The sequence below is a fragment of the Atractosteus spatula genome, chromosome 2 (genome assembly GCF_055471065.1).
Source record: "Atractosteus spatula isolate fAtrSpa1 chromosome 2, fAtrSpa1.hap1, whole genome shotgun sequence".
Classification (NCBI taxonomy): Eukaryota; Metazoa; Chordata; class Actinopteri; order Semionotiformes; family Lepisosteidae; genus Atractosteus; species Atractosteus spatula.
In genome coordinates this window covers 59,724,083-59,749,268 of record NC_142707.1, presented here as the reverse complement: position 1 = coordinate 59,749,268, position 25,186 = coordinate 59,724,083, and the positions used below count along the sequence as shown (strand labels likewise).

Genomic DNA, 25,186 nt, shown 5'->3' with positions numbered 1-25,186 from the left:
TGTGAAAGTGACAGAGATTGTTTTGTTAACTTTTACAAAAAACAATAAGTTGTTTAAGAGATTCAGATAATGCAAACCTACATACAATTTACATCATAATTCATACTGTATATTTAGGAATAAAAAGCTGCACTGAGGAGAATATGAAGCAAGGCATTCTCATAAAATCACATCACTGTGAGAAAAAAAAGTCTTTTTTGAACAGAAAAGCTCAGCCTCATAGCACTGATTGGATGGTTTCCCATCACATTAATGTCTAGACTTTGTCGATCCCAGTTGGACACTAAACCTGGAAACTCAGAAACCAGAAGCCTTTCTGTTAATCTCTAAGCCAACTGGGCACTGGTTAGTTTAGTGGAAAATTTAAATAGCCACAGATGCAAATAGCCCTTGTAATGTTTTCAGTGGTGAAAACTGTACAGGAGCTGCCATAAAGCTCAGAGAAAGTTCCTAAAATCAAACTGCACAAAATACCTTGTGAGACACTAATTCCTTCTTATCATTTAGGAAATGAAAATGTGTAAGTATTGTATCTTTATCACTTAGGAAATTAAAATTTGTAAGCATAGTATCTGACAAACACTCCTGTGTTAAATATGTGAACCTGAAATAGGAGCTATTGAACATAAAATTAATCTTCAATATTATATTTGTTTCCTATTTAATCCCCATTAAAATATAAAAATCTTACAGTATATGATACATTATCACTGCTGTTTGAAAGCTCTGTTTGTATTTATTGTACTTTTCACTTTTTTAATTCTGATCTTCTTGGCTCTAATAATGGCTTGCATTTTGCATTAAAATGATAAAATGATGTGCACACCTGTGTCCACAATGATAGCATCATTCAACAGGACAGGCAGCCTTCTGATAATGGAGAGAGTGTTGTGGCCACCCACAGCCTATTCCAGCGGCACAGGGCACAGGCAAGCAATTCATTACCAAACAGGCTAGATGGGCTGAACAGTCTTCTATCAGCTATAACCTTTCTTACGATAAGTAGAAGTAAACAGACATAGCCAGAAAGCCTATGAGACTGAGAGAAAACTGGAGCATGATCTCCAAAGGATTCTAATGTCTCCCTTTATTTTCATCTGGACAGTAAGTAATGTACTGTAGGCTTAGCATTGACAGGGTAACGTGTGGATTACTACTTCAGTCCTGAAGCTACTTACTGTAACTTGAAGGTCTCCTTCATACTCAGCAAACACGGTCTTGGTGACCATATCCTTAGTGGTAGAACTGGTGGACAAAAATGTTATCACCTGGAATATCTCAGCTGCTGCTTTGTGGTGCACAGAAACTGCAACAGAATGAAAATTCCAATCATCTTGAAATCCAACCCAACCCACTGGATCAAGGTCTGTCAAAATATGTTCAGAAGATGGTGTGAAACAGTTTTTCCATGAGAACAGATATCATGCACAGATATTTTCTAGATTTATATTCATACAAAAATACTGAGAAATTCTTCATGTTGCCCTGGCTTATATTACAGTTGCTATAAAGGTGAGATTCTACTGAGGTAATTTATTTGCTGCTGCCTTTTCTGGCTATGCAGTATGTCACAGATGTTCCATTCGGCCTAAAAGATGCACACCAGGGCTGCAGTGTCAGGATTTTGGGCTGTTCTAGTATTTTGGCAAATACTTTTTGTGGGAAGGTCCATCACTTACAATAACAGAAAAAACCAAAAGTAAATGCTTCAGGTGCTATAAATAACAGTGGTGTTTCTGCCTGGCTATTTTTAGAACTCGGCTTTGGCTCCTAGACACCAGCGTCACATTATTTCCTCACTCTTGCTGAGGCCATGTAGGGCACTAGAGGTCTGTTGGATTTTTGCAACTTTGAACTCTTTTGAAATCAGGAAATCTTGCATGTTGTCATTTGCAATGTTAAAAGATGTATGATTGGAAGGGAAATACATGAAGAAGAAAAATGGCAGTGACTTTTTAATAGCATGCTATTGCAGCAGTAGAGTCTTATCTGGCCACCCACATTCATCTGCCGATGAACGTCACACTTGCAGCATTTCACAGGCTATTTTTACACCTTTTGTGTCTTTTGAGGAACTGAGTGGGCATGCTGGCTAGCAGTGATTCACATCTTTGGCAGTATTTTCAGCAGAAACAACCAGATCTACATTCTGTAGAAATTTAAACATATCTGGGGATGAAAATAAGAGTCATATTCCTTGAGGTTATTAACTGAACATGTTAGCACTTGATCAGAGATGAGTGTTTTTGATTTTTAAACCAAATTTGAGATTATTAAATGCTTTGTGAATCAGTGAGAGCACACGTCAGTCCGGATTGCTGAAAGTACAGTTGGTAGAATTGTTTTTCTGCATTGATTTAAAAGTGAAATACTATCTTCTAGCTTTTGTCTTCTGGATTTGGGCCATGGATAACTTTACTGCTCTCAGAATTAATTAAAAAATAAAGTAAAACAGGCACATACTGTACATACTGTGTAAGCAAAAGAAAACCTATGTTTTCACTAAGAAAGAAAGTTTCCACATTGAGCAAGAAGGTATCTTTTTGGCATAATGCAACACTGCATGTAAGTTAACTTTCTTTGTTGTTTCTTTAGTACTAAGAAAGTCCCTACGTTAGATACTTTCTAAATGCTCTAAAATTATGTTAAGTAGTCTCTGATTTGTGAAATTTACTTTTTCCTCATGTCATACATTTGATCCTCCTGTTTTTGCAGCTGTGAAAATCAAATTCTTAATTCCTCAAGCAACATACAAAAAGAAGGTTCCATTTGCTGACAAGATGCTGTAATTTTCCATTTAACTGGCACATGTTTACACGATTCAAACCCTAACTGCACATTCCTACCTTGTGGCCTGTGCCTCTGGGATAGGCTCTGTGTTGCTTTAACCCTGACCGAGAACAAGTATCTTTCTGATAATGGTTGGTCAAATTTAAAAATGCTATAGGACTAAAAAACTACTGTAGTAAACTACTGTCGTGGAGGAATTGAAAGTTGAAATAACTGTACTTTGTAATTCTGTGACTTTTAATGCATCTTTTCAGGCTTATTCATTTGGTGTGCTCTAATGATGTATATTCGGAAGCAATAAAGGATTGTTGTGAAATATTTGTGTACTTAAAGCTATAAGAAATATGCTGAACACATTTTGTATGCGTAATCCACAAAATGAGAATAAAACTAATATTCTTTGTTTTTCTCTTATAGGTCTAGTAAATATTAAAGAACGAGAAGAAGACACCAAAGGAAGACACTCACCTTGCATTGTCATTTGAGAAGTGAGTTCTACAGTCATACTGAAAATGACAATTTGTATTATGTATATTTTGGGTATCCAAGTCCCATTAGTTGTTGGACTTATTCAAAATAATCATATTTAAATTGAAAGGACTAAAAGAAGTGCAGTGCATAAGAAGAAAAAGGAACTCTGTCGTTTTTTAGCACTTTATATGTAGGGTATATATACATACTGTATCAACATTGGTACATGTTATGTATGATAGTATATCCAATACTGAGTGTAATGTTGGTGATTTAAACAATAGTATATATAATTATAATTATATGATTGATTCTAAGGGTATCATTATATCATTCTAGTTATTAAATAGGTACTATATGTTACTGGGATGTAATGTTAGGTGATGTTTTGGTTAAATGATCTGTTCTGCTAATCAATATAGATCTGTGTATTAACTATAAGCATGGAAAATAGCATGCACATGTTTATGTGGATAAACAAAGAAACAGATAACAACAACAAAGAATACATTTTAAAATTAAATCCAACTTAAGTATGCTGTCATTTTTGAAAGACCAGAAGTGACACATTCTAAAGTGTTTTTTAATTAAATTATTTTAAGTGTTGTCAATAAATTAGCAAAGTGATTTTGTCAAGAACAGTGAACAGCTGTACTGATAATTATCACCATATTTTAATTTGTCTTTCATTTTGTTTCAGGTAACATGATGAATGTTATGCAGTGAATAAAACTTTGCATTCTCTCTTGGAGAGATTGAAGAAAAGACCTAATAGAAGGAAAGATATAGAGTCTGCAATACATATGGCTGCCTTATTTTAAAAACAGAAATATCAATCAGTGTGACAGACTTAAGTCTCCATAATTAAAACAAATATAAAACGTCTGAAAGTAAGTGGTCTGATGCCCAAAAAAGAACATTTTGAAAATACTAAAGAAAATACTGAAGAAGAAAATTCTCTTGGGGCAGTCCAAGGGAATTAAAAGAAAATGGGTGGATTGAGCATTTAAGAAACAAATGTTTGGGCATACATTTGACATGTCTACAAACTTTAGAGTGGTTTAACAAACATAAATTTCAGTACTCTGTATAGACAAAAAAGAAGAAAATGGAGCCGGTTGAGCCTACTGCTGGTCAAAAACCTACCAAGGAGCCCCGAGAGAAGAACCCACTACAAAGAAAGTGGGTTTCAGAGCCCACAGCTGGCACTAAAAGAAGCACTTTTGCAGATCCAGATGGAAAAAGACACTCACAGCGTGATGTGTTGCAAAGCAGTGGTGGCAGCATCACTGTGTCAGCACAACAGTATGGTCCTGGGAATCTCCAGTTGTCATCCACAGTTGGTCAGCCATCTCAAGAGAATCAGTACCCACAGCTATTTCCTAGCACTTACTCTTACCAGCTACCCCATTCTTTTCCACAGCAGTCTATACCGGAAAGATTCCTGCAGAGTGGTAAGCCACAGCCTGGTCTGGAAGCACATGCCTGGCAGTTTGTAAACCCATTGCAGTCTGTCACCTCCGAGGACTTGTTTTCTGTGCACTCCCGTGGTCACGGGGGAGTCTTTCCACGCAGGAAGTCTCCCAGTTTGCCTGCATCTTATTCCCGTTTTTCCCAATCTGGGATGGAACAGTCAGAGGAAGTGCACAAAAAAGATCAGAAACCCAAGAAGCCTGGAAAGTATATTTGTCACTACTGTGGCAGGGCTTGCGCTAAACCTAGTGTGCTGAAAAAGCACATTAGATCTCACACTGGTGAACGACCTTACCCTTGTGTTCCATGTGGCTTTTCCTTTAAAACAAAGAGTAATTTGTACAAGCATAGAAAATCTCATGCCCACGCTATTAAAGCAGGGCTAGTCCCCTTTTCGGAACTGGCAGCTACTCGTCCAGATATGGATCAGGCATCTTCTGTTGGAGAAGCGGAGGTACATTCAGATGGTGATCAAAGCACAGACACGGATGAAGAGACAGCTTTAAGTATTGAAGGCCCAGGTTTTTTGGATAAAAGCAGTCCCATCCCACAGATATCTTTTGAAGCCGAAAAGAGCACAACAGAGAAATTTGGTGAACTTGCTTATGTGGATTCAGCTGATGAACTTGCAGTGGCCCCCATGAAAGTGCCTATTCTGATTGTCCCTAAACAAGGGATTCAGCCAGTGGGGGAGGGACCTCAGTTTGCTGAAACAGAAACATCTCCCCTCAGTACCCAAGGTGGCAGGGTAGATGAACCTCATGCTGTCAAGCAGAAACTTGCACTGAGACTCACTGAGAAGAAAGGGCAGGATTCTGAGCAGTCTTTAAACCTCTTGAGCCCACACAGCAAAGGCAGTACGGACTCTGGCTACTTTTCCCGCTCAGAAAGTGCAGAGCAGCAGATCAGTCCACCAAATACAAATGCAAAATCCTATGAGGAAATTATGTTTGGGAAGTATTACAGACTGAACCCTAGAACTTCCATGACAGTGGCGATGACAGCAGTAGTGTGCCAAGACACTAATGTAATGGACATAAAAGACAAATCTGATCACATATCACAGCTTCTCACAAATAATGAAACCTTGGTTAACCCAATTAAACTGAATGCCAAGATGTTTCCTAGAGGAGACAGTTCAGAATCACAAATGGTAACAGGTTGTGACCTTAAACAGTATCCCACAGGCACTTGCCAAGGCAGCACAGGTCACTTAGAAACTCCTTCAGATTCAGGACCATTGATAAGGAGCAACTCAATGCCAACATCCTCAGCATCAAATCTTAATGTCCCACAGGGTATAAGAGGAAGCCACTCCTTTGATGAAAGAATGACTTCTGATGATGTTTTTTATCCAGGTTCAGGAGGGCTGTCTCATCGAAGCATGCTCAGGAGGCAAGGTGCTTTTGAACTACCACCAGCACATGAAGGGCATGTAGAACTTGACAACTATGGAAATGTATCCAAGAATATTGTCCCACCTTCAGGAACAGTCAAGCTATGTTCTTTGATGTCAGAGCTGAAGGGTTCTGGAGGTGAACGAAACCTGTTTGAATGTGAATTATGTGGTACGAGTTACAGAAGATGGGAAGATTGGGAAACGCATAAAAAACTTGAATGCCCAGAAATGCGTGCAAAATATGGAAGAATGGGAATGGAGGCTTATTCTGACCTGTTGAGTCAGTCCCTGTTAATGCAACATAGACAGAGTACAGAAACTGCAACGAGGAAGCGTAGGAAGGAAAAGAGTGTGGGGGATGATGAAGACCTTCCTTCTCAATATAGCAGTGATCAAGGTTCCATGGAAATGCTGGTGTCAGCTAGCGACTTTGACTCAAAACAAGCAAATCAAGAAGCTTCAAGGGCGACACCTACAGGAAAAGCTCACAGTTACAACCAGCATAGCCAGTCTGACAGTTTTGAAACTGGTGGGGTTCTTTCCACCTCAACGAGCATGTCCGCGGAGGATGTAGTGCTTGTTCCTGATGCTGATAAACTAGCTGACACCAGCAGTAGAAAGGCTGTTGGCAATGTAATTTCTGTAATCCAGCACACCAACTCATTAAGTAGGCCTAGCTCTTTTGAAAAGTCTGAATCTATTGAATATCCAACTTATCAACAGGAGAAACCCACAAGTCAACATTCTGAACAATCTGACTCAGAAAATATTGAAGAAGTGCAAAGCCCTGACTCTGCCATGCGAGCTGAAAGCATGGATCAGCAGCAAAGTGAGGGAGAGCCAGCAACCTTGCCTACAAACCACCAGCAATATCACATACCCCCTAGGCTGGTCCGCCAACCCAACATTCAAGTGCCTGAAATCAGAGTCACTGAGGAACCAGATAAACCAGAAAAAGAGCCAGAGGTTCAGACTAAGGAACCAGAGAAACACGTAGAGGAGTTCCAGTGGCCACAGAGAAGTGAAACCCTTTCCCAGTTACCAGCAGAAAAGCTGCCTCCAAAAAAGAAACGACTGCGTCTGGCTGAAATGGAGCATTCCTCTGGGGAATCAAGCTTTGAATCTACCTGCACCAGCCTTTCCAGGAGTCCCAGCCAAGAGAGTAATCTTTCTCACAGCTCAAGCTTCTCGATGTCATTTGATAGGGATGAAACTATTAAGGCTGTTTCCCCAACCAAGCTGGATGACTTTGGGAAGCAGCCTGAGTTTTTAACTGTGCCAGGCAGTGGTAACTCACTTTCTATTCCTAGTCAGCACCAACAGAGAGAAATGCGTCGGTCTTCTTCAGAGCAAGCACCCTGTGCGTTGCCTACAGAGGTCCCTGAGGTCCGAAGTAAATCATTCGATTACGGAAGCCTTTCATCTACATCCCTGCAGGGCGAATCCTATGCAAGTGCCTCAGGTATGAAAGAGCGCCGACGGGGTTATCTTGTACGACAGGCCTCCTTAAGCGTCTACCCTGAAAGTGGCATACAAGAACAAGGCACAGATCAGAGCATTAAACAAGAGCATTCAGAACATGTGCAAAGTGCTCATCATTCATCGCATACTACTTGGCACAGTTCTTCATCACCTTTGCTCCATGGTGTACCAACAGGTGACGTACCAAGATCTAAGAGAGGCACGCAAGCAGTTCTTGGCTCACATCATCATCCATTGCAGCTAAGCATCAGTGAAGACAGTCAACAAGAAAGCCATGCACTTATACAAAAATCCTCTTATCTTTCAAGCCAACACCCTTCAGAAAGTGAGCGGCAAATGCATGATCTTCCAAGTAGGGAAATTATGCAGTACTCCTCCTTTCACAGCAGCTTGGCACAGGCCCCTTTCCTGCCATTTCAACAAGGCATGTTCTGGCATCCTGAGTCTTCACAAAGGCATAAACATCACCTTGCTTTCCAGACGCACCAAAAGCTACATATCAGGCACCCTAATCTGCAGTCTTTTCACCAAAAAACACATCCTGCTCTCCAGCTGCAGCAGGTTCAAGACCAGGGTGATGCAAAGGCAGTTGAGAGTCCAAGTAATCAAAACTACCAGTATCTTTCCAGAGCTTCCTCACATCATCCGGGCCATCTCCCAGCAAAGATCTACTCTACAAGCACAGTGCTTGTGCAGCAAGTTCAGCCAATCTTTGCCACTCAGAATGCAGGTACTCAGCCATCACTCCCAGGTATGTTAGTACCTGTTAGAATACAGACTCATGTGCCATCTTATGGTAGTGTTATGTATACTAGTGTTTCTCAGATTCTGGTCACTCATTCACAAAGTACTAGCTCTACAATGGTAATATGTAAGGTCACAGATAATACTGCCCAGGGCTCCTTTACAAATACTGGAGCAAAGCATGGAATAGGATTCAGTTTATCACAAATATTAGGTCATCCTGGTGGACTATTAAGATACCCACTCTGGAAGGTACCGCAGCCTCTGCCAGGGAGATTGGATACAGGGATTCCCTTGTGCTTGACTACTGGAAGCATCTCCACTACTGATGCTTCATCGAGTATCGGAGGAAGCAAGCGCATGCTGTCACCAGCAAGCAGTTTGGAACTCTTCATGGAGACAAAGCAGCAGAAACGTGTCAAGGAGGAGAAGATGTATGGTCAGATTGTGGAGGAACTTAGTGCAGTGGAACTCAGTAATTCAAATGTGACAAAAGGTAATACCAAATCACAAAAAACAGACCATCTAAGGCATGATGGCACAGGAGAGTACCCAGAAAGAATGTCACCATCGCTGTTAGATTTTTCTTCTTCCAGAGCACCATTGCTTAAGACTTCTTCACATTCAAAAGAGGCCCCATCTGTTGACAACTTCACTCCACCACGGCAGATAGTGACAAAAACCCCAGATGGCAGAGAATCACCGGAGGAACTGGACATAGATGAAGCTGTACCTGATATCAGCTTAAGTCCGCAGTCTATACACTCCATGAGTGACACTCAAGAAGAAAACAAATTGGCAATGAGTGGTAATATCCCAGTAAATATGCTGGTGCAACTGGCTGCCAATCAGGGTGGGACTGCTGTTGGTAGTACCATTCTTCTTACCGACGTGGCTGATGTACAGCAGTTTTTTCAATTCCCCAGTCTTCGCACTACAACAAGTGTTAGTTGGTGCTTCCTGAATTACACCAAGCCTAACCATACCCAGACGACTCCTCTCTCTTCTGTTTATGCATCTTGGTGTGTCAGTTCCTACAATCCAAATCCGCCCAACTTGAACACCAAGACTACCCTTTCACTTCTTCGATCCAAGCAAAGGAAGAATACAGAAACCTACACAATGGCTGCTATGTATCGCCCTGGAACAGGCAAACTTGTGTCCTCTGTCTCCTGGAAGCAGAACCTTGACCAGGTAGGGAATTTGGCTTCTACTATTTTCATCCATTCCAACATTAATATTTTAGATCTTTATATGGTATAACATAAAATGAATTGCACTGTCAAATTTAGAAACACTCAACAGATCAGCAACTTGTTACTATGACTAAAGATAAGATGATAATGCATCACTCTGATGAAAAATGCAGCTGTCAGCAGTCATGTTTTTGCTTGATTAAAAAAAACAAAAACATAAGGGATAATAAACAGCTGACAACTACAATTCTGAAACACATTTAGAAGGTAAAGGTTATATTATTCTGAAATAAGACCTTAGTGGATAAAACCAGGGTGAAGGTTATGAATATAATTCATGATAATGTGGAAAAACTTTGTTATATTTCAAAAAATAGTTTTGTTTGATGTTGATTGTTGTCTAAATGAAAGGCACATAGTAATAATGTACTTTGAAGAAATTTGATGAAGTCTTTCTTACATATCAGGAAATGGAATCCCTTTCTTTCCACCAAATGACTTGAGTGAACATATAGGAGTTGTCTACATTCCGTGATTTATTGTATCCTGAAATAGCTTGTCTGTTGCCATGCAGCCCCTTCTACCCTCCTACAAACAGGGAGAGCGATATTTCATTGGTGATATTTTGCTTCACAGGTGAAACCAGAGCTTATGCAGGTGGACGCGAGCAAGTTGGAGAAAAAAATTAAAGGAAGCAGCACAAGAGAGCGAGAGAAAGAAGATCACCATGGAGAGAAGGACGGGTCTGCAAAGCAAGCTGAACCAACCCGCATCAAGATCTTCGAAGGAGGGTAAGTGAGCCTCTCGCACATTAATGCCTGGAAGAGGAACGAGTGAATTACTTGACTCAGTGGTTGACTGACAGGCATTCTTAGTTCCCAGTTTGCACTTTTTTTCTTTTCTGAGCTTGTGTCAAGTAAAACCACAGGCAAAAACTGAAAGGTTCTTTTGATAAAAACTCTTGATGAGCCCCCATGCTTATATCGAGATTCTTAGTAATTATATCTGGAATGGCATTTAAAAAAAAATCTTTTAATGCGCTTTCTTTGACCTGTCATTTATAGTATATCAGAAAATACTGTGTGTCAACCTATCCCATCTGTCTCTCTCTGGAAAATTCTGGCTTTAAAAACTGATTAAGTAAAAGGCTGATTTTTTTCTGCCTGAAACTTTAAATTACCCCTTGTGTCCTAAAGGAAAGTAAGTACAAAGCTTGTTTCAGGCTTGTTTGAAGGCTTGTTCAAGATGTTATATGTTAGATGTTATATGATTGCACGGATAAACTGCTAAATCTATAGATACTGTACATCCAGACTGTGTGCTCTATAATAGTAAAATGACCAGAGCTAGTCCCTACAATGCATACATGCATGTGTAAATGTTGATGCAAGTGTAATCTCCCTCCTTATGATAGTGTGCTGTGGTAAACTGTAAGTACCACAGTGGCACATCATAGTAAACATTACTTATAGACATTCATCATAGTGTTCCCATATTCCAGTGTAATAAACAATAGTGAAGCCACAAAAATAAAAATAAAAAATTGTGGTGGTCATACCACAATATACAGTAAGCATGGTAAAAGTGTACAAATCAAAAGGTAATTCAACATCAGGAAACTGTCTTAAGGGAATGTAGTAGAATCCTGTAAGATATTTGTCTTAAAGACTTTTGATATTGATTCATTTTTAGTCAGTTTCTGATACATATAACCTTTGTGAAAGAAATTGATAATGGTTTACCGCTGGGCTACTTGACTTCAACCATTGCCTTGGTTACATAATTACTGTGAGCTATTATGTACAATTGTAGGCGATTGTGAAGCTGGAATGTAGCCAGATGTTCTTTAGTTTTATTTTTCAATAATAAAAGAGGGGTATAATCATTTAAAATAAATTAAATGACAGCATTTAGCTGGAATTGTTATTAGAAATATGCTACTGGAGTCTGTTGAGACCCTCATCTGCCCTATATGTATTAAAAAGATCTTTGCCTATTTATCTTCATGAAACTGACATGTGACCAGAAACAGTTTACAAATTAAATACTGTTTAATGAGTTAAGACATATAACATATTTCATTTGGATTTGGATCTTATAAACGGCAAGGAAACTCATCTCATTGGGAGTTTTGGTTAGGAAAGTGATGGGTCTCGTGAGGTAGAAGGACAGTAATATTGTTCCAGGTGTGCATTTCAAAGACAGAATGTCATTTTCATTTGCAAGGCTATGAGAACTCCTTTGCCTCTGGTTTAGCTCCTGATATCTTGAGTTTGCTCACCAACTCAACTCCATGTTAGTCTTCAGTGAAAAACGGGTATGACCGTGCAGTGGATCAGTCAATAGGCACGGTGGCACAGTAGTAAACATTGCTACCTGTCAGCGATAGACCCTGGTGAGAGTATGTGTGCCCTGTGATGTGTCCTGCATTGTGCCCGTTGCTTGCCGAGATAGGCTCTGGCTCCTCCACGACCCTGGATTGAATGAAGCAGATAGAAAATGGATGGTTGGATGTATCAGCCAAAGCACATGCAAAAAATTAAAGGATTTGTGTTGTGTTCAGGTACAAATCCAATGAAGACTATGTTTACGTGAGGGGCCGGGGCCGAGGAAAGTATATCTGTGAGGAGTGTGGAATCCGCTGCAAGAAACCCAGTATGCTGAAGAAACACATCCGTACGCACACAGACGTGCGCCCATATGTCTGCAAATTCTGCAATTTTGCTTTTAAGACTAAAGGTGGGTTTTTTTTCTGAATCAACCACCATGTGAATATATTGCAGTGAGAATTTGTGCAACAACTTGTGCTTTATAACCATGCTTACTTCTTTATGTTTGTTTTATACAGTCACAGGTCAGGCTATTTAAATTTTAAGGTGAAACTCACGGAAGTGTTTTTTGGAATATGAACAGTCTTCACAAGACTATAAATACGTTAGGCACCCTTTTCATTTGTGATGAGAAGTAAAAAAAAAAAAATTTTTGTAACAATTTTAACACTAGTAATATGCATGCTTTGAGTTATTTACCTTAGATGGAATAGCTCTTTCACTGTTATTAATTATTATCTGTTTTTATTATTTTCACTTACACATTTTATTCCAGGTATTCAAATTGCTGTTGGCATCAGTCACTTTAAAGTAATAATGTTCAACAGGTCACCATAAGTGTAGAATTTCAAAGTTATTTCTGTTCTGTAATGAGCCGAGATTGTGCCCTATGCTCTAGATTGCCATGACCGTTACTAGGGTTTCTGATACTGAATGTATGGATTGTTTTATGAATATTTAGTGTCTTGAAGGTTTTTTGCCTCACGTACAGGAACAAGGTACAGTATATTGGTCTCTGCAGTGTGGACGTTGGCATTTTCAACAGCTAAACATTTTTCTATGTTGGCCCATAGCAGTTGTGAAAAACGTTTGAACTGTGTTTTCAGGAAACCTGACAAAACACATGAAGTCTAAAGCCCACATGAAGAAATGCTTGGAGCTTGGGGTGTCAGTGACATCTGTGGACGATGTGGAGGCAGAGGAAGCTGGTATGAATCAGACCTTGGGTGAATTAATCGCAGGAGGAGCCAATGTGTGATAAATACCGTGCTGTGCAAACTCCAGAACTGTGGTTCTTCTGGGCTAATTAGCATAATGAAAAACAGAAAATTTATGGTTTGCCATGTTTATATAAAATAAACAAATTAAACATGTAGCACAAAGATTTTCCTTGACAGAGAAGGAACATGTAAAAACACTTCTGGTTTAGTTTCAACAAGGTATCTCGACAGAAATTATGGCAAAAAAATCTCATTTTTTTATTTCCATTTTTGGATTACATCATTTTGTGTGATGCTGCACACCTGTCTGCTTTTGCAAAGATGCATAGATGAATCAGGAAAATTAAATCTACACTGGTACTGTACACAACAACACATCATGCTGTTCGTGTCTACGATATTGCCTCTTCGGGATTTTTTAAGTAAATTGTAATAAAAAATCTGTAATTGATACCAGTAATAGAAGTAAAGCTCTGAAGATCCTGGCCTGAACAAAGTCTTACAGGAGAGTGGGGATTTATGAGGGTGTGTCACTGCACATTTTCTTGTTTAATTTCCCTAAAAAGGGTTGATTGCTGGCCAAAAAAAAAAGTCTGACCAAAAAAATAGTGAAAACACAGTTATCTGATTGTATTGTCCTGTATTTACAGAGTTGTATTTATTTTTAAAACTCTACGTTTCAGTTAGTGAATGCAGGCTGCACTAATCAAGGGTCTCATAAAATTCTGCTGTTCCGTGTTCTTTCAGATAATGCTGATGATGTCCAGAGGGAGACTGAGAAGATGGGAGTATCAGGTGCCACTGCAGAACACCAGTTCTCTGATGCAGATGACTCGGAGGGAGTTGAGGAAGAGGGTGATGAGATTGATGAGGACGATGATGAAGACGACGAATATGAAGGAGACTCAACACCAAAGACACGATCTAGAAGCACAAGCCCACAGCCTTGTGGGATCTCCTCTTTGTCGGTCACCGCTGCTGCAGCCTCCCAGAGCACTGCATCTGACCTCTCGACTAAGCCTCCACTGGTCAGTTACTTCGTCACCTTACCCAGCATCCAGATCACACAGCTGATGGTGCCCAGCGAGAAAGCAAGTGACCCTCAGATGGCCGAATACCAAAGGCTTTTGCAAGGAGCTCTGGGCGAAAGTTACAAGAACCGTCTGGATGTGCCATGTTCCATGGACGAAGACTTCATGCTGTCTCCAGAGTACAGCTCCTCTTCGACTGACTTCTCACCTTCCCGGCTGTCTTCCCCGGGCTGTGACTCTTCGCCTCACAGAGAGTCCTCGCCCACGCCAAGGAGGTACCTGTCGCCCCGGCGAGACCTTTCACCCCGGGGACGCCTGTCGCCTCGGCGCGAGGCATCACCTTTGAGGCACCTGTCTCCCAAGAGGGACGTGACCTTCAAGAGGGATTTGTCTCCAAGGAGGGACCTGTCTCCCAGAAGGCATCTCTCACCCATTTCCCTGGGGAGGCCCATGTCTCCCGGGAAGGACATGTCCAGCAGACGAGAACTGTCCCCCAGGAGCCGGCATCGGGGCATGATTAGAGCGGCATCACCAAGGAGGGGCTTGCATCACCACAATGCCCCATGGGCACTAGGACAGTACCTACAGTCTGACATACTCCAACTGGGGCAGAGGAGCAGGAGCCACTCGGACATGGAGACGGTATGTACTGCGTGCCTTTAATTCATGTTGAAACTTCCAACTGCTTTCCCTTTTCTCCAAATAAGAAGGTCAACTTTTTTTAGCTCTGAAAAATAACACCAAATAAAACTAAGAATGTACAAATAAAGGTGTAAAAGTCTATAAACTTCTCCCTGCGTGTATTGTGAAATTCTGCAATTGAAGGTGTTTTATTTGTGCGCTAATCTTTTTTTTGGCTAAAATGCTTGCTGCTTATTAAAATGATTGAAGTAAAGTGATTTCCAGGGGTCTCAGGGGGTGTAAATTTTTCACATATGAGGTACTTATGATCAGCACCATGATGCGCACTACCCCTACCGTAAAAGTTAATGAAACCATTTCTGCTGCTTAAATCCAATGCAAACATATAAATTACTGTTACAAATATATCTTCACATTACTTCAGTTTTATGGAAGGCCCTTTTCTATTTATATTCAGATTAATTAGGATTCCTCAGGGATGAGGAAAATGTAGCATTCATATTACAGAATTATTTTGCATTGTGTAACCAATTGTTTTATTTCATCTGGCTGATATCCATGAAAGCAGGGGATATCAAGATAAAGAAACAATGTTCTGTCTATAATGCATTTTTGGCATTTAACTCACTGCTTAATAAGTGTTGTTTTATTCTTAAGAGCCTCGTTAAAACTTGCTTTCCAGGAACCCTTGATTTAATAAAGTGAGCAGTGGAACAAATGTAAACCACATACAGAACAACAGTTTTTTTAAGGCAACTGTTAATTGCCAGCAATTTGAGACATGAAAAAGTTGTATTTTCTTAAATTACATTGTGTACAGCACCATTTTCGAAATAACGCTTTTTTTTTACCTTTAATATAGATTCTGTGGTGATTATCATAACACATTTCTACCCTTTTACATGGTCTGGTTTATTGAGTTCTGAAAACTATAGACCCCAGAGAATATTAAAATAATTAAATGTTTAATAACTAATATGAAAAATGTTGTATGTTGAAATAATTTGAATAGATTGAACTTTATAGAGAAAAATGATCTTATACAGGAACAGAAATCAATTTAAAGTGCTAATGTCACTGCTGTTAAGGTCTAAAAACGGCTTTGATTTTCTTATTTTCCTGAATTTAGGCCCCTCCTTTCACCAGATGGTTTCAACAGACGTCAGGTCACTGTAGCCAGCTTCATTTTAACAGGGACACTTCGCATGCTGACTGACTGTCTCTGTGGCTTATTTAACGAGAACACATTAGCAGGTTTATTTCCATTGAAACTCCAGTCCATGCATATTCATTTCTTTTGACAGTGTTTGATGTCATTGCCTCTTGAAAATGTGATACAAAACAGTTACCTTTCATACTGGGCTACATAGAGTACAAAGTGTGTTATACAAGAAAAGGCCCTGTACTCCTAATACACATACTATTTATTTAGCCTGGGCTAGCATTCCAGTATGGAACTTTGTTAGAGGAATATATCATCAGAAACAATAATTGGGAGCTCTGGTTAAAATATTGTTTTGCAAAAGAGCTGTGTGATTCCTATATATTATTTTGTATATCCTATATATTATTTGGAAAAAGAAAAAAAGATGTATGTATTAATCCAGGGGTATTATACTACGATGTAACAGAACAGATATTCAGTGAGCCTCTGTGTAAATATCAGAATCTCTGAAGATGAGTTCTGTCCCACTTGTTTTCAGTGGTTAGCTGTAGTGATCTATCACAGTATATATCACGTGATAAGTCAATGGAGAGTTCAAATTCATCAGAAAATCATCACTAAAGTGGTGGGCGTATTGCAATGTTGCAGTGTCATGTGATGCGTTTCATCTTTATCTTCTGACAGTCAGTCCTACCAGTTCTGCACTGTCTACTCTGTATGAAAAATACAGTATTACTGGAAGCTTATTGTATATTTGGACCCATGTTTTTATAATTGTCTTGTAGTACACAGTAGCTTTCATTTTCCAAGTACAAAGCTGAAAGATGTAGAAAGATCTACTCTGATTATAAGCAAAGCATGTTTTGATTATACAGAGAAGTATCAGTGTGTCTACTGTATGTGTAAAGCCAAGCAAAGACTGAGATATATTTTTAATCTACAGTAGTTGTCTCTATGCACATGCACTGACAAACTGCATGTTTGCTTTTTGCTCCCACCTCTGTGAAAGTGATAATACACTGTGCATTATTTCAGTTAGCAATTCCGACATGTAAATCACATGTAATTCTTGGAACAGAGCTAAATCAATATTGTTTATATATTGACATACAAAGAGACCAATAATAGCCTTATAGTACAGCTCTGTCTCTTTCAGCTCTGAGGATGTGCTCCAGAGAAGGAAGTGCTGTAGGAACCAACATTAATAGAGGCAATTATACCTTGGGTTTAATGGGGTTGCGTTCCCAGGAGCGCTATTTCTTACATGTGAGCGATGTATGAGGGCTTTGTTGGGGTATTGGTAAGATATTGACACTTCTTTTTGATGACGTTTTGAGACTTTATTGATGAGCGATTCCAAATGCACTGGCCATGCAATAAATATATCTATCATGCCATGCTCTCATTGAGAGTACAGTACAATACACTGCTACAGCCAGTTCTGTATGTGCATCACAGACTGACATTCTGCTTTTATACAGATGTATAAGGAGTACAAATAGTGGCCAAGGAAAAAAGCAATATGCTGAAGCAGCAATAAGGGAATCATGACTGTAAAAACATTTGAAGATGCTGGAGAGCTGTAGATCTTTCATGTTATTTGAGCTAAACCTTTACATACAAGTCTAAAGTGGTTCTACACTTCCAGTACTTCTGTTTGAAGTTCAACTATAAACAGAACATTTTGTCTGAAAATTTGATCTCTTCGTCTTCATTGCACTTTTTTAAAGCTCTGCACCTCCCTCTTCCATGAGGGACCCTATCTTACGTGATGAGGTACATTGAATCTCCCTTTGGCTTTTGTTTTCTTATTCTTGTCCTTCATCACCTGCGCGCACATACCTGTTTGCAGTTTCAAAGCAACAGAAGTCAATAATTCCTTCTTTTTCTGGTTTCAGGATCAAAGGAAGGGCACAGCTCACCCCATAAACCTCCCTGGGGATCAATCTGGGAGCCATGAGCCTCCCAGTACTTCCGTATTCCCTGGTGGTCAGCAAGGCTATCTTTTCAGCCACCTCCCACTGCACTCCCAACAGCAAGTACGGACGCCCTTCCCTATGATTCCCATCGGAGGAATCCAGATGGTGCACTCGGTGCCAGCGTCCGTGACTGGCCTGGTCCATTCCTCACGGCTGCCTCTTCAGAAGAGCACATCAGAGGAATCGAGCGCCAGTGAGTTGTCTTTCCCCCTCTCAGAAAGCAGCATCAGGGGAGCGGAGGACTCATTCAGGCAGCAGGAGAAGCTGGTCTCTTCTCAGGTTCTGGCCGGGTCCCCTCGCATGCCAAACTCTGCCTCACAGAGAGCAAAGGAAGAAACTGCAGAAGGCGCGGAAAAGGAGAGCGAGCAGGAGGAGAGCATACAGACTTGCACGAAAGCTATTGCTTCTCTCCGCATCGCTTCAGAAGACGTCGGCCCTCTCGATAAGCCCACGAAGGCTATGGATCATCGTCACGATCATCACCACCCATTGGAAAGTGTGCAGTTTGGGATCGAGCACTTTAGTGGCTCTGAAACAAGGCACATGCCTGTTAGTGTTTCGGCCACCCCACCTGACTGTAGTGCTGAAAAGGACAACAGCACGTTAAAGACTGCAGCAGTCCATTCTACTTTCTACAGCAAGAGTGCTGACGAGAGACTGCTAGGTCAGCAGAGCCTGCGGGAATTGCCATCAAGCACAAAGACGGGTAAAGATTCTGCAAGAGAAGTCATTGATAACAGGTAAACGACTGGAAAGAAATGCCAGTAGCAAAACAAAATAACAAGTCTTTAAAGCAAACAACTTTGAACGTTTCTGTAGTTAAAATATATAGCATGCCTTTTATAACTTGGTTTGCTATTTTAAGGATTTTTTTCATATGTAAAAAAAATACAAATAAAAAATAAAGATAAATAAAAATAATGTTAACTTATATGAGCCTGACCAAAATTGCTTATGGACTTATTTTTTGTCCAGTCTGGTACTTTTAAATGTACAGATGTTTGTGCCTTTTCTTTACTTTTTGCTTATATTCTTATAAGCATATTAAGCAGGAAATTTGTAAATATATAGAGTTTGTGTATCTGCTTTGTAATAAATGTAATTTCCCTTCTTTTTTGGACACTTGAGTCTGAATGATGTGAAGTATCAATATACGTAAGGTTGCACTAAAACATATTTTTATATGAGTGAAATTTAATTGCTTTTGTGTACAGCAGCAATTCTATACTATTTATTGTACTATGTTTCATAAATTGTACATTTTTCTTAATGTTGTGGATGCCTTTTCTATGTGAAGCATGGGTTTTGCTATTGCTTAATTAGAACAAACAATATGTATACTGTAAACCTGCTATTTAAATTAAAAATATATATCTTACTCTGCACTTATGCATTAGATTGACATCTGCATATTGTAGTTTGTTCTTAATGCTTGTAATTTTTTATCTCCTGTTTGCTGGATTGGCTACAACTAAGTGCTAGTTGTGATTAAAAAAGTAGTACTGTTAAGCATTAAGTGAAACAACATATGTGCACTTGTGCATTTTTTTGTTTCAAAACTAGTTGAAATAGTGATAATATATATTAAAGGTATTTGATCTTATGTGAATCCTGTTGCTCTAAATCTTACTTGATTTATTGAATCATATGGGAAAACATTCCAGACAATGTAAATATGTACACATCCCATATATATAGTATATATAATAGATGTATATAATATATATGGGAATCCCATATATACAGTATACACATACATATTCTTTAATTTACTCTTTGAACGTTTTGTCACCAGGCCCTGCTATTCACTGAATTGTATTACAGTATCTTTAAAATTAAGGTAACAAAGCACAACTGATTGTAAAGAAACAAATATAAAGAGGTAAGAATACAAAAAAATGGTAACTTTGTGATGTTTGGTGGAAAATATTCTGTACAACTAAGTTTGGATAATCAATTACAGTGCAGTTAAAAAGGATTGTTGGTTTTAAATAAAAATACAATGAATTGCATGTCATGTTTATTTTAATGAACCTTCATTTCATTACATTAAGAAGGAGATCCCCATTTTTCCCTATTATTCAATTCAATTTATTTTTATATAGCGCCTTTCACAACAAGGTTACCCCGAGGCACTTAACAAAGCAAGTGACCCTACATGTTGTAAATACAGAACAGAAACAACCAGAAGACAACGGAGGAGAGAAACCAAAAACTCCGTAGTAAGGAGAACAAAAACCCTCTAGGGGTCCAAGGTCAACTGGCTGCCCAACCCCTTTGGGCATGCTAACATTATACAATAAAAAAAAGGAAAAAATGAATAAGGGTATTAATCTATCCATCATGTCTTCTGTATGTCAGTACTCCATGCAGATCTCTGTAGACCAGCAAAATCCTCCTAAATGATAGCTATATCCACGATATCCCTCTTGGATCCATGGCAGTGATGCAGCATCCAACTCAGATGGTGCCCAGCCCGGGTGCCATCCGGACATGTGGGGAGGAGAATAGGATAGTTTGGTCAGAACAGATGTATCTACCTGGTGGGCCAACACAGAGACACACAATGGCACATACAGCAGCAACAGCAGCCATGGTTGCAGCAGGCTATGATGTACGGTGTGAGTATTATCTAACCCAACAATACTTTTTCATATGGGAATGCTGAATTCTGTGTTACAACAGTATTTTTTGGAGCTGTTCTAGGTAGTTGGTGAAATAATGTGACAATTTCAAAAGGCACTGTTTAGTAAACTAAAATAAAGGTGTTGCTGGTATTAGAAGAGCTCATGATACGTTATTCATTAGATAAAAATACAACAGGACGTACAGTATAACAGTTATGTCCTGTTGTATTTGAACTGTTGTTGTCAAACCCTAGCCAATAGAACAATTTCAGTCCCAGTCCCGCCCTTAAAACAGCAAAAATGGCAGGTGAAAAGGAATTCAAATGCAGAGCTAGAATGAACTTTAGACTACTGAAAAATACTGCTGTTGTCATTTTGTTTGATATTGCTGCTTGTTAGTTTTTGTGTGAGTTAGAGGGACTCTGCAGATTAAAAATGTGAATGTACAGCATTTATTTTTTAACTGCAAATTTAAATTTAAGTGAATATTTTGAATCACAATTTGAATGATTAATCTACACACTTTTATGGGTATATATGGGTATAAGATATTGAATGCCTGGAACTCTACAAAGAAAAATCAAATACTAAAATATGTTGATTAAGTAAGTCTTCACTCCATGAGTCAATGCTTGGTGGAAGCAACTTTGGCAGCAATTATAGCTGTGAATCTTTTGGATATGTCTCCATTTATATCAGGGCAGGAAAAACAAGTAGAAAAGACAGGTAGTGTTAACAATCACCTACATGTCACCCTAGCAATACAGACTCAAAAGATTGAGACTTAATGAGAGCCTTCATGATGACCAGCTCCATGCTTATCGACACCAGGAAGAACAATTTGCAAAGAACTGAATTGTTGAATAAGAACAGTTTGTCTGAGGAAGTATGATGATATGGGGTGCGACTATTATAGTGATAAAATGAACCAACCAAAGTATTTGCAATCTAAAACTTAATCATAAAAGTTCACCTAAAGATTTTTTTTACTTTAATTATTCTGTTCAATATAAGTGAAAATGTTTTATACTGTACCAATAAACATAGAAGTAGCACACAATTTGAGGATCTTTACATCACTTTTTTAATTAAGATCTCTCTTCTAATGCCTTTTGACCATCATGCAAAAGCAGCATTTTGAGTTCTTTAAAAATACCAAAAGAATGTCTTTTTTTTTCTCATCTTCTAACCAGACGTAATTACCAGTACCAGTCCAACCCACTGGCTTGCAGTCTCCAGAATTAACCACAAAAATGAGACTTCATATTTTCCTCAGAAAGTTAGGGACAGACGGTATGCATCTGAAAGAATTAAGGATGTACATGAATGATGTGTTTAACATATCTGTTGTTTAACACTGTGGCTTGCTAGTGAGGGAATGTCAATGTATACGAAGGTAAATTACAACAATCCAAAAAATATTTTACTACATGGGAAATGTGTGTTAGTTATATCTGTAAGATAATTTTTTTAAGATAAGTTTTCTGCTTCAACACAAAATTTCCCCTTTTCTGTTAGAGAATTCAGTTAAATACCAAAACATAGATTAGGTTACTACATTACTGTGGGATATTCAACCACAGGACACTAAAAAGGGAATTTATGCTCATGTTCTTATTGAAACCATATACTAAATATTTCTATTTATGTTTTGGTTGTATGTTGTTGAGCCACAGTGAATTTTATTTTCAGTGCAGGAAAATGAGAGAATGAGCAGAGTTAGATCATTTTTATCTTTGTAGCACTTGAGATGTCTGGAAGTTGTTTTTCATTTTCATTTTCATTTAGTTTGTGAGATATGTTTAGTATCATTGATTGTACTCTGTGCAAGAATTGTTAGATTTTAATTTATAGCTAACGTATCGTAATTTGATGCAACATTTTGTGGACTGATGCAAATGTTCTGAATTGTAAGCTTAATGACAAGAAAGAAATAAGTGAACGGAAATAGTGAAGAAATAGTTAAGATTGGGTTTTACAGTAAATTCCTTATCTTGTGAATAACAAAGCAACTATTCTGACAGTTATCATTTCCTTCTTTTTGTCTGTGTGACACCAGAGGTCAGTTCACATCACTCATCAGGTTTTCAGTGACATTTTGGTGCTGTCATACCTTTTTCTGTGATGACAACACATTTTTATAATTTGAATGAAAGAAAAGCATGTTGTCTATGTACAATAAGGTATATATTTTTTGCAATTTGGAATACTAATAGTGGTGTGAAAGTTAGATGTGCTACCTCTCAGCTCCATCGTTCTGTTTCTGATTCTATTCTCTGGTGTCTGTTTGGAGTTGACTTGTTCTCCCTGCATTCATTCGAGTTTGCTCCCTGTACTCTAGTTTCTTCCCGCTTTCCAAGGGCACGTTGGCTAGGCTTGATAAGCTAGTCCTGTCTCTTTCTTTTCGGTCCTCTGATGGGCTGATGTCACATCCTGAGAGAGTAGCCACATGCATCTTGGAAAGAGTCGCATCCTCTGTCATGTCATGACCCTCTTGTATGGTGTCTTTCGAATTGGCCACTTCGTAGGATAAAAGGCTTTGTTGATAATGGAATTGTGGTAAACTGAAATTATTCATGATCCCCATTTCATAATGTTTGTATTTTGTACTGCTAATAAAGGGACAGAACAAACCATAGGGAGCACATTTAGCCTAACACAAAAGACCTGATCAACCAAAAACTCTTACTCCTCAAGCTCTGTCATTGAATAACTCTACATTGGTGTTATGGCATTCCTTTGTTCTCTTCTGAGAATCAAAAGGAAAGCCATACTGTACAAGGAGCTTCTGTCAGCCTTAACCTTACTGGCCAGGTTGTCGTTTCCTCAGCCACGAGTTAACTCCAAATTGTAAATATGCCATCCCTATACATGTTGACGTCTTGTGACATTAATTAGACTGAGTTATTGAAATTATCTCATAGTTTTATACATTATAAGGTAGAAGTGATTTATAATTGGAGCCACACGGTGAACTGTAGCACTTTCTGAAGGGTGTTTGCACGTTCTTCCCTGTGCTTACTTCCAACTTCTGGCGACGTTAATTTTTTTCTTAGATTTATTTCTCTAAATTGTCCTTTTGTTCTTGTATGTGTGCCCTGTGATGGGCCTGATGCCTGTCCAGTATGTAGTCCTTCCTTGCACTCTGCATTTCTAATATAAGCTGTAGGTTTCTGTGCTCCTTACCAGGAAATAGAAAATGGTGATGGAGAAATGGTTTGTCCTAGCTTTGCTATGACGAGCTGCTATGTAATAATTGTACTTGACAAGTATAAATGTACTTAATTAGACTAACAAGTTATACAATTATAGAATAACATGTATTTCATTTAATTAAAACAACTTCAAGTACTGATTGATAACAGTTAAGACGAGGTTACAAGTCTTCTGTGTTAGCCTGCTGTTTTTTTTTTCTTGTATAGGTTCCTTCAAATTGTCCACTTCACACCCTCAGGACAATGTTTCTTTTCAGTGAGACGCCTGCCACAATGTCTGCCCTTGTCTTGCCTTTTCATGTCAAGCCATCTCTGATTAACAGTTCTAAAAACAAGTTTCTGTGTTTGGGAATTTACTCTGTTGCTTGAGAAGGTTACAGCATGCCTTTTCAGTAATTCCATCATAGCCTCTGACACCCTTTATTCACATTCTTATTCTGTTCACAGCACTTTTAAGAATAGCCCTTCAGGGAACACCAAGCCAGCATGTTACCATGACTATTTTTAGGACACCTTCTTAATTAGTTATCATCTACTACTAAGACCCATGATTTCATTCTTAATTCCAGAGATCAGAACTCATCTGTCATCAATGTGTCAAGGTCTATTTAAAGGTACTGTAGAATCAGAGATTGTAGAGAGCCTGAAAACCCAAAATGGACAGAATTGGTTTGAATGGCTCTTTATTATAGTATGTGCTAATATTTCAGAACACATTTCAGTCACTAAAAACAATTTGTGATGTAGTAGTCCAAACAAAAAGAGAAATTCTCACACAAATATGAACTAAAAATGAACAATAGTTCTCCATGTATGATGATGTTCTTTAATCCAAATCTAAATTAATCCTTATTTAGTTCTATATTTAAGTTTTTTTTTTCAAGAAATGCAATCCGTGTCCATTACCACAGGTGTGTTATAAAACGAGATGGAGCTGGAGTATTTGAATACAGTATGCTTCTTTCTGCATCCTCCCTTAATGAACACATCAATCGTTAAAAAGATTATAAAACAACTATTTGTGCTGTTTCAATAGGGAACATTCCAGAGGTGGAAACAGGCAGGAGAGGTTTTGTAAAGAGAGGTAACACTGCACATATCAATGTTTCATAATACCGATTACCAGTATTTTGATACCATGAGACTCTAAATATCAAACTAATATAAGAAGTGCATCACACAACATGACTTTTTGATAAAAGACCAAGGTTCTCATGCTGTGTAAATGTATGCAGTTGTCTTTGCATCATATTGTTGTATTGTTGTAATGAACTGCTCTTACAAATATATAATAAAACTCAGTACAGTATAAACAGAGTGTGACAGGCCATGAGCTCTTATCACCTGACAGCACATAGCTGCTCATAGTTAATGTCGCAAACTATAGCAGGTCCAATCCTACATAGAGTATGTACAGTACAC

The 25,186-nt window shown here is 38.7% G+C and overlaps 1 protein-coding gene across 2 annotated transcripts in view; it reads left to right on the top strand.

Annotated features, from left to right (window-relative positions):
• hivep2a (HIVEP zinc finger 2a) overlaps nt 1–19,934 on the top strand; it is a 101,156-nt gene extending 81,222 nt beyond the window's left edge. For both annotated transcript variants that reach the window (XM_088933431.1, XM_088933435.1), the window contains 7 exons: nt 3,208–3,278; nt 3,962–9,553; nt 10,192–10,346; nt 12,119–12,294; nt 12,992–13,093; nt 13,853–14,778; nt 17,842–19,934. In XM_088933431.1, the coding sequence (XP_088789557.1) occupies nt 4,370–9,553; nt 10,192–10,346; nt 12,119–12,294; nt 12,992–13,093; nt 13,853–14,778; nt 17,842–18,666 (7,368 nt within the window). In that variant the 5' untranslated portion in view covers nt 3,208–3,278; nt 3,962–4,369 and the 3' untranslated portion in view covers nt 18,667–19,934. The remainder of the gene's footprint in view (nt 1–3,207; nt 3,279–3,961; nt 9,554–10,191; nt 10,347–12,118; nt 12,295–12,991; nt 13,094–13,852; nt 14,779–17,841) is intronic.
• Nucleotides 19,935–25,186: the final 5,252 nt, after the last annotated feature.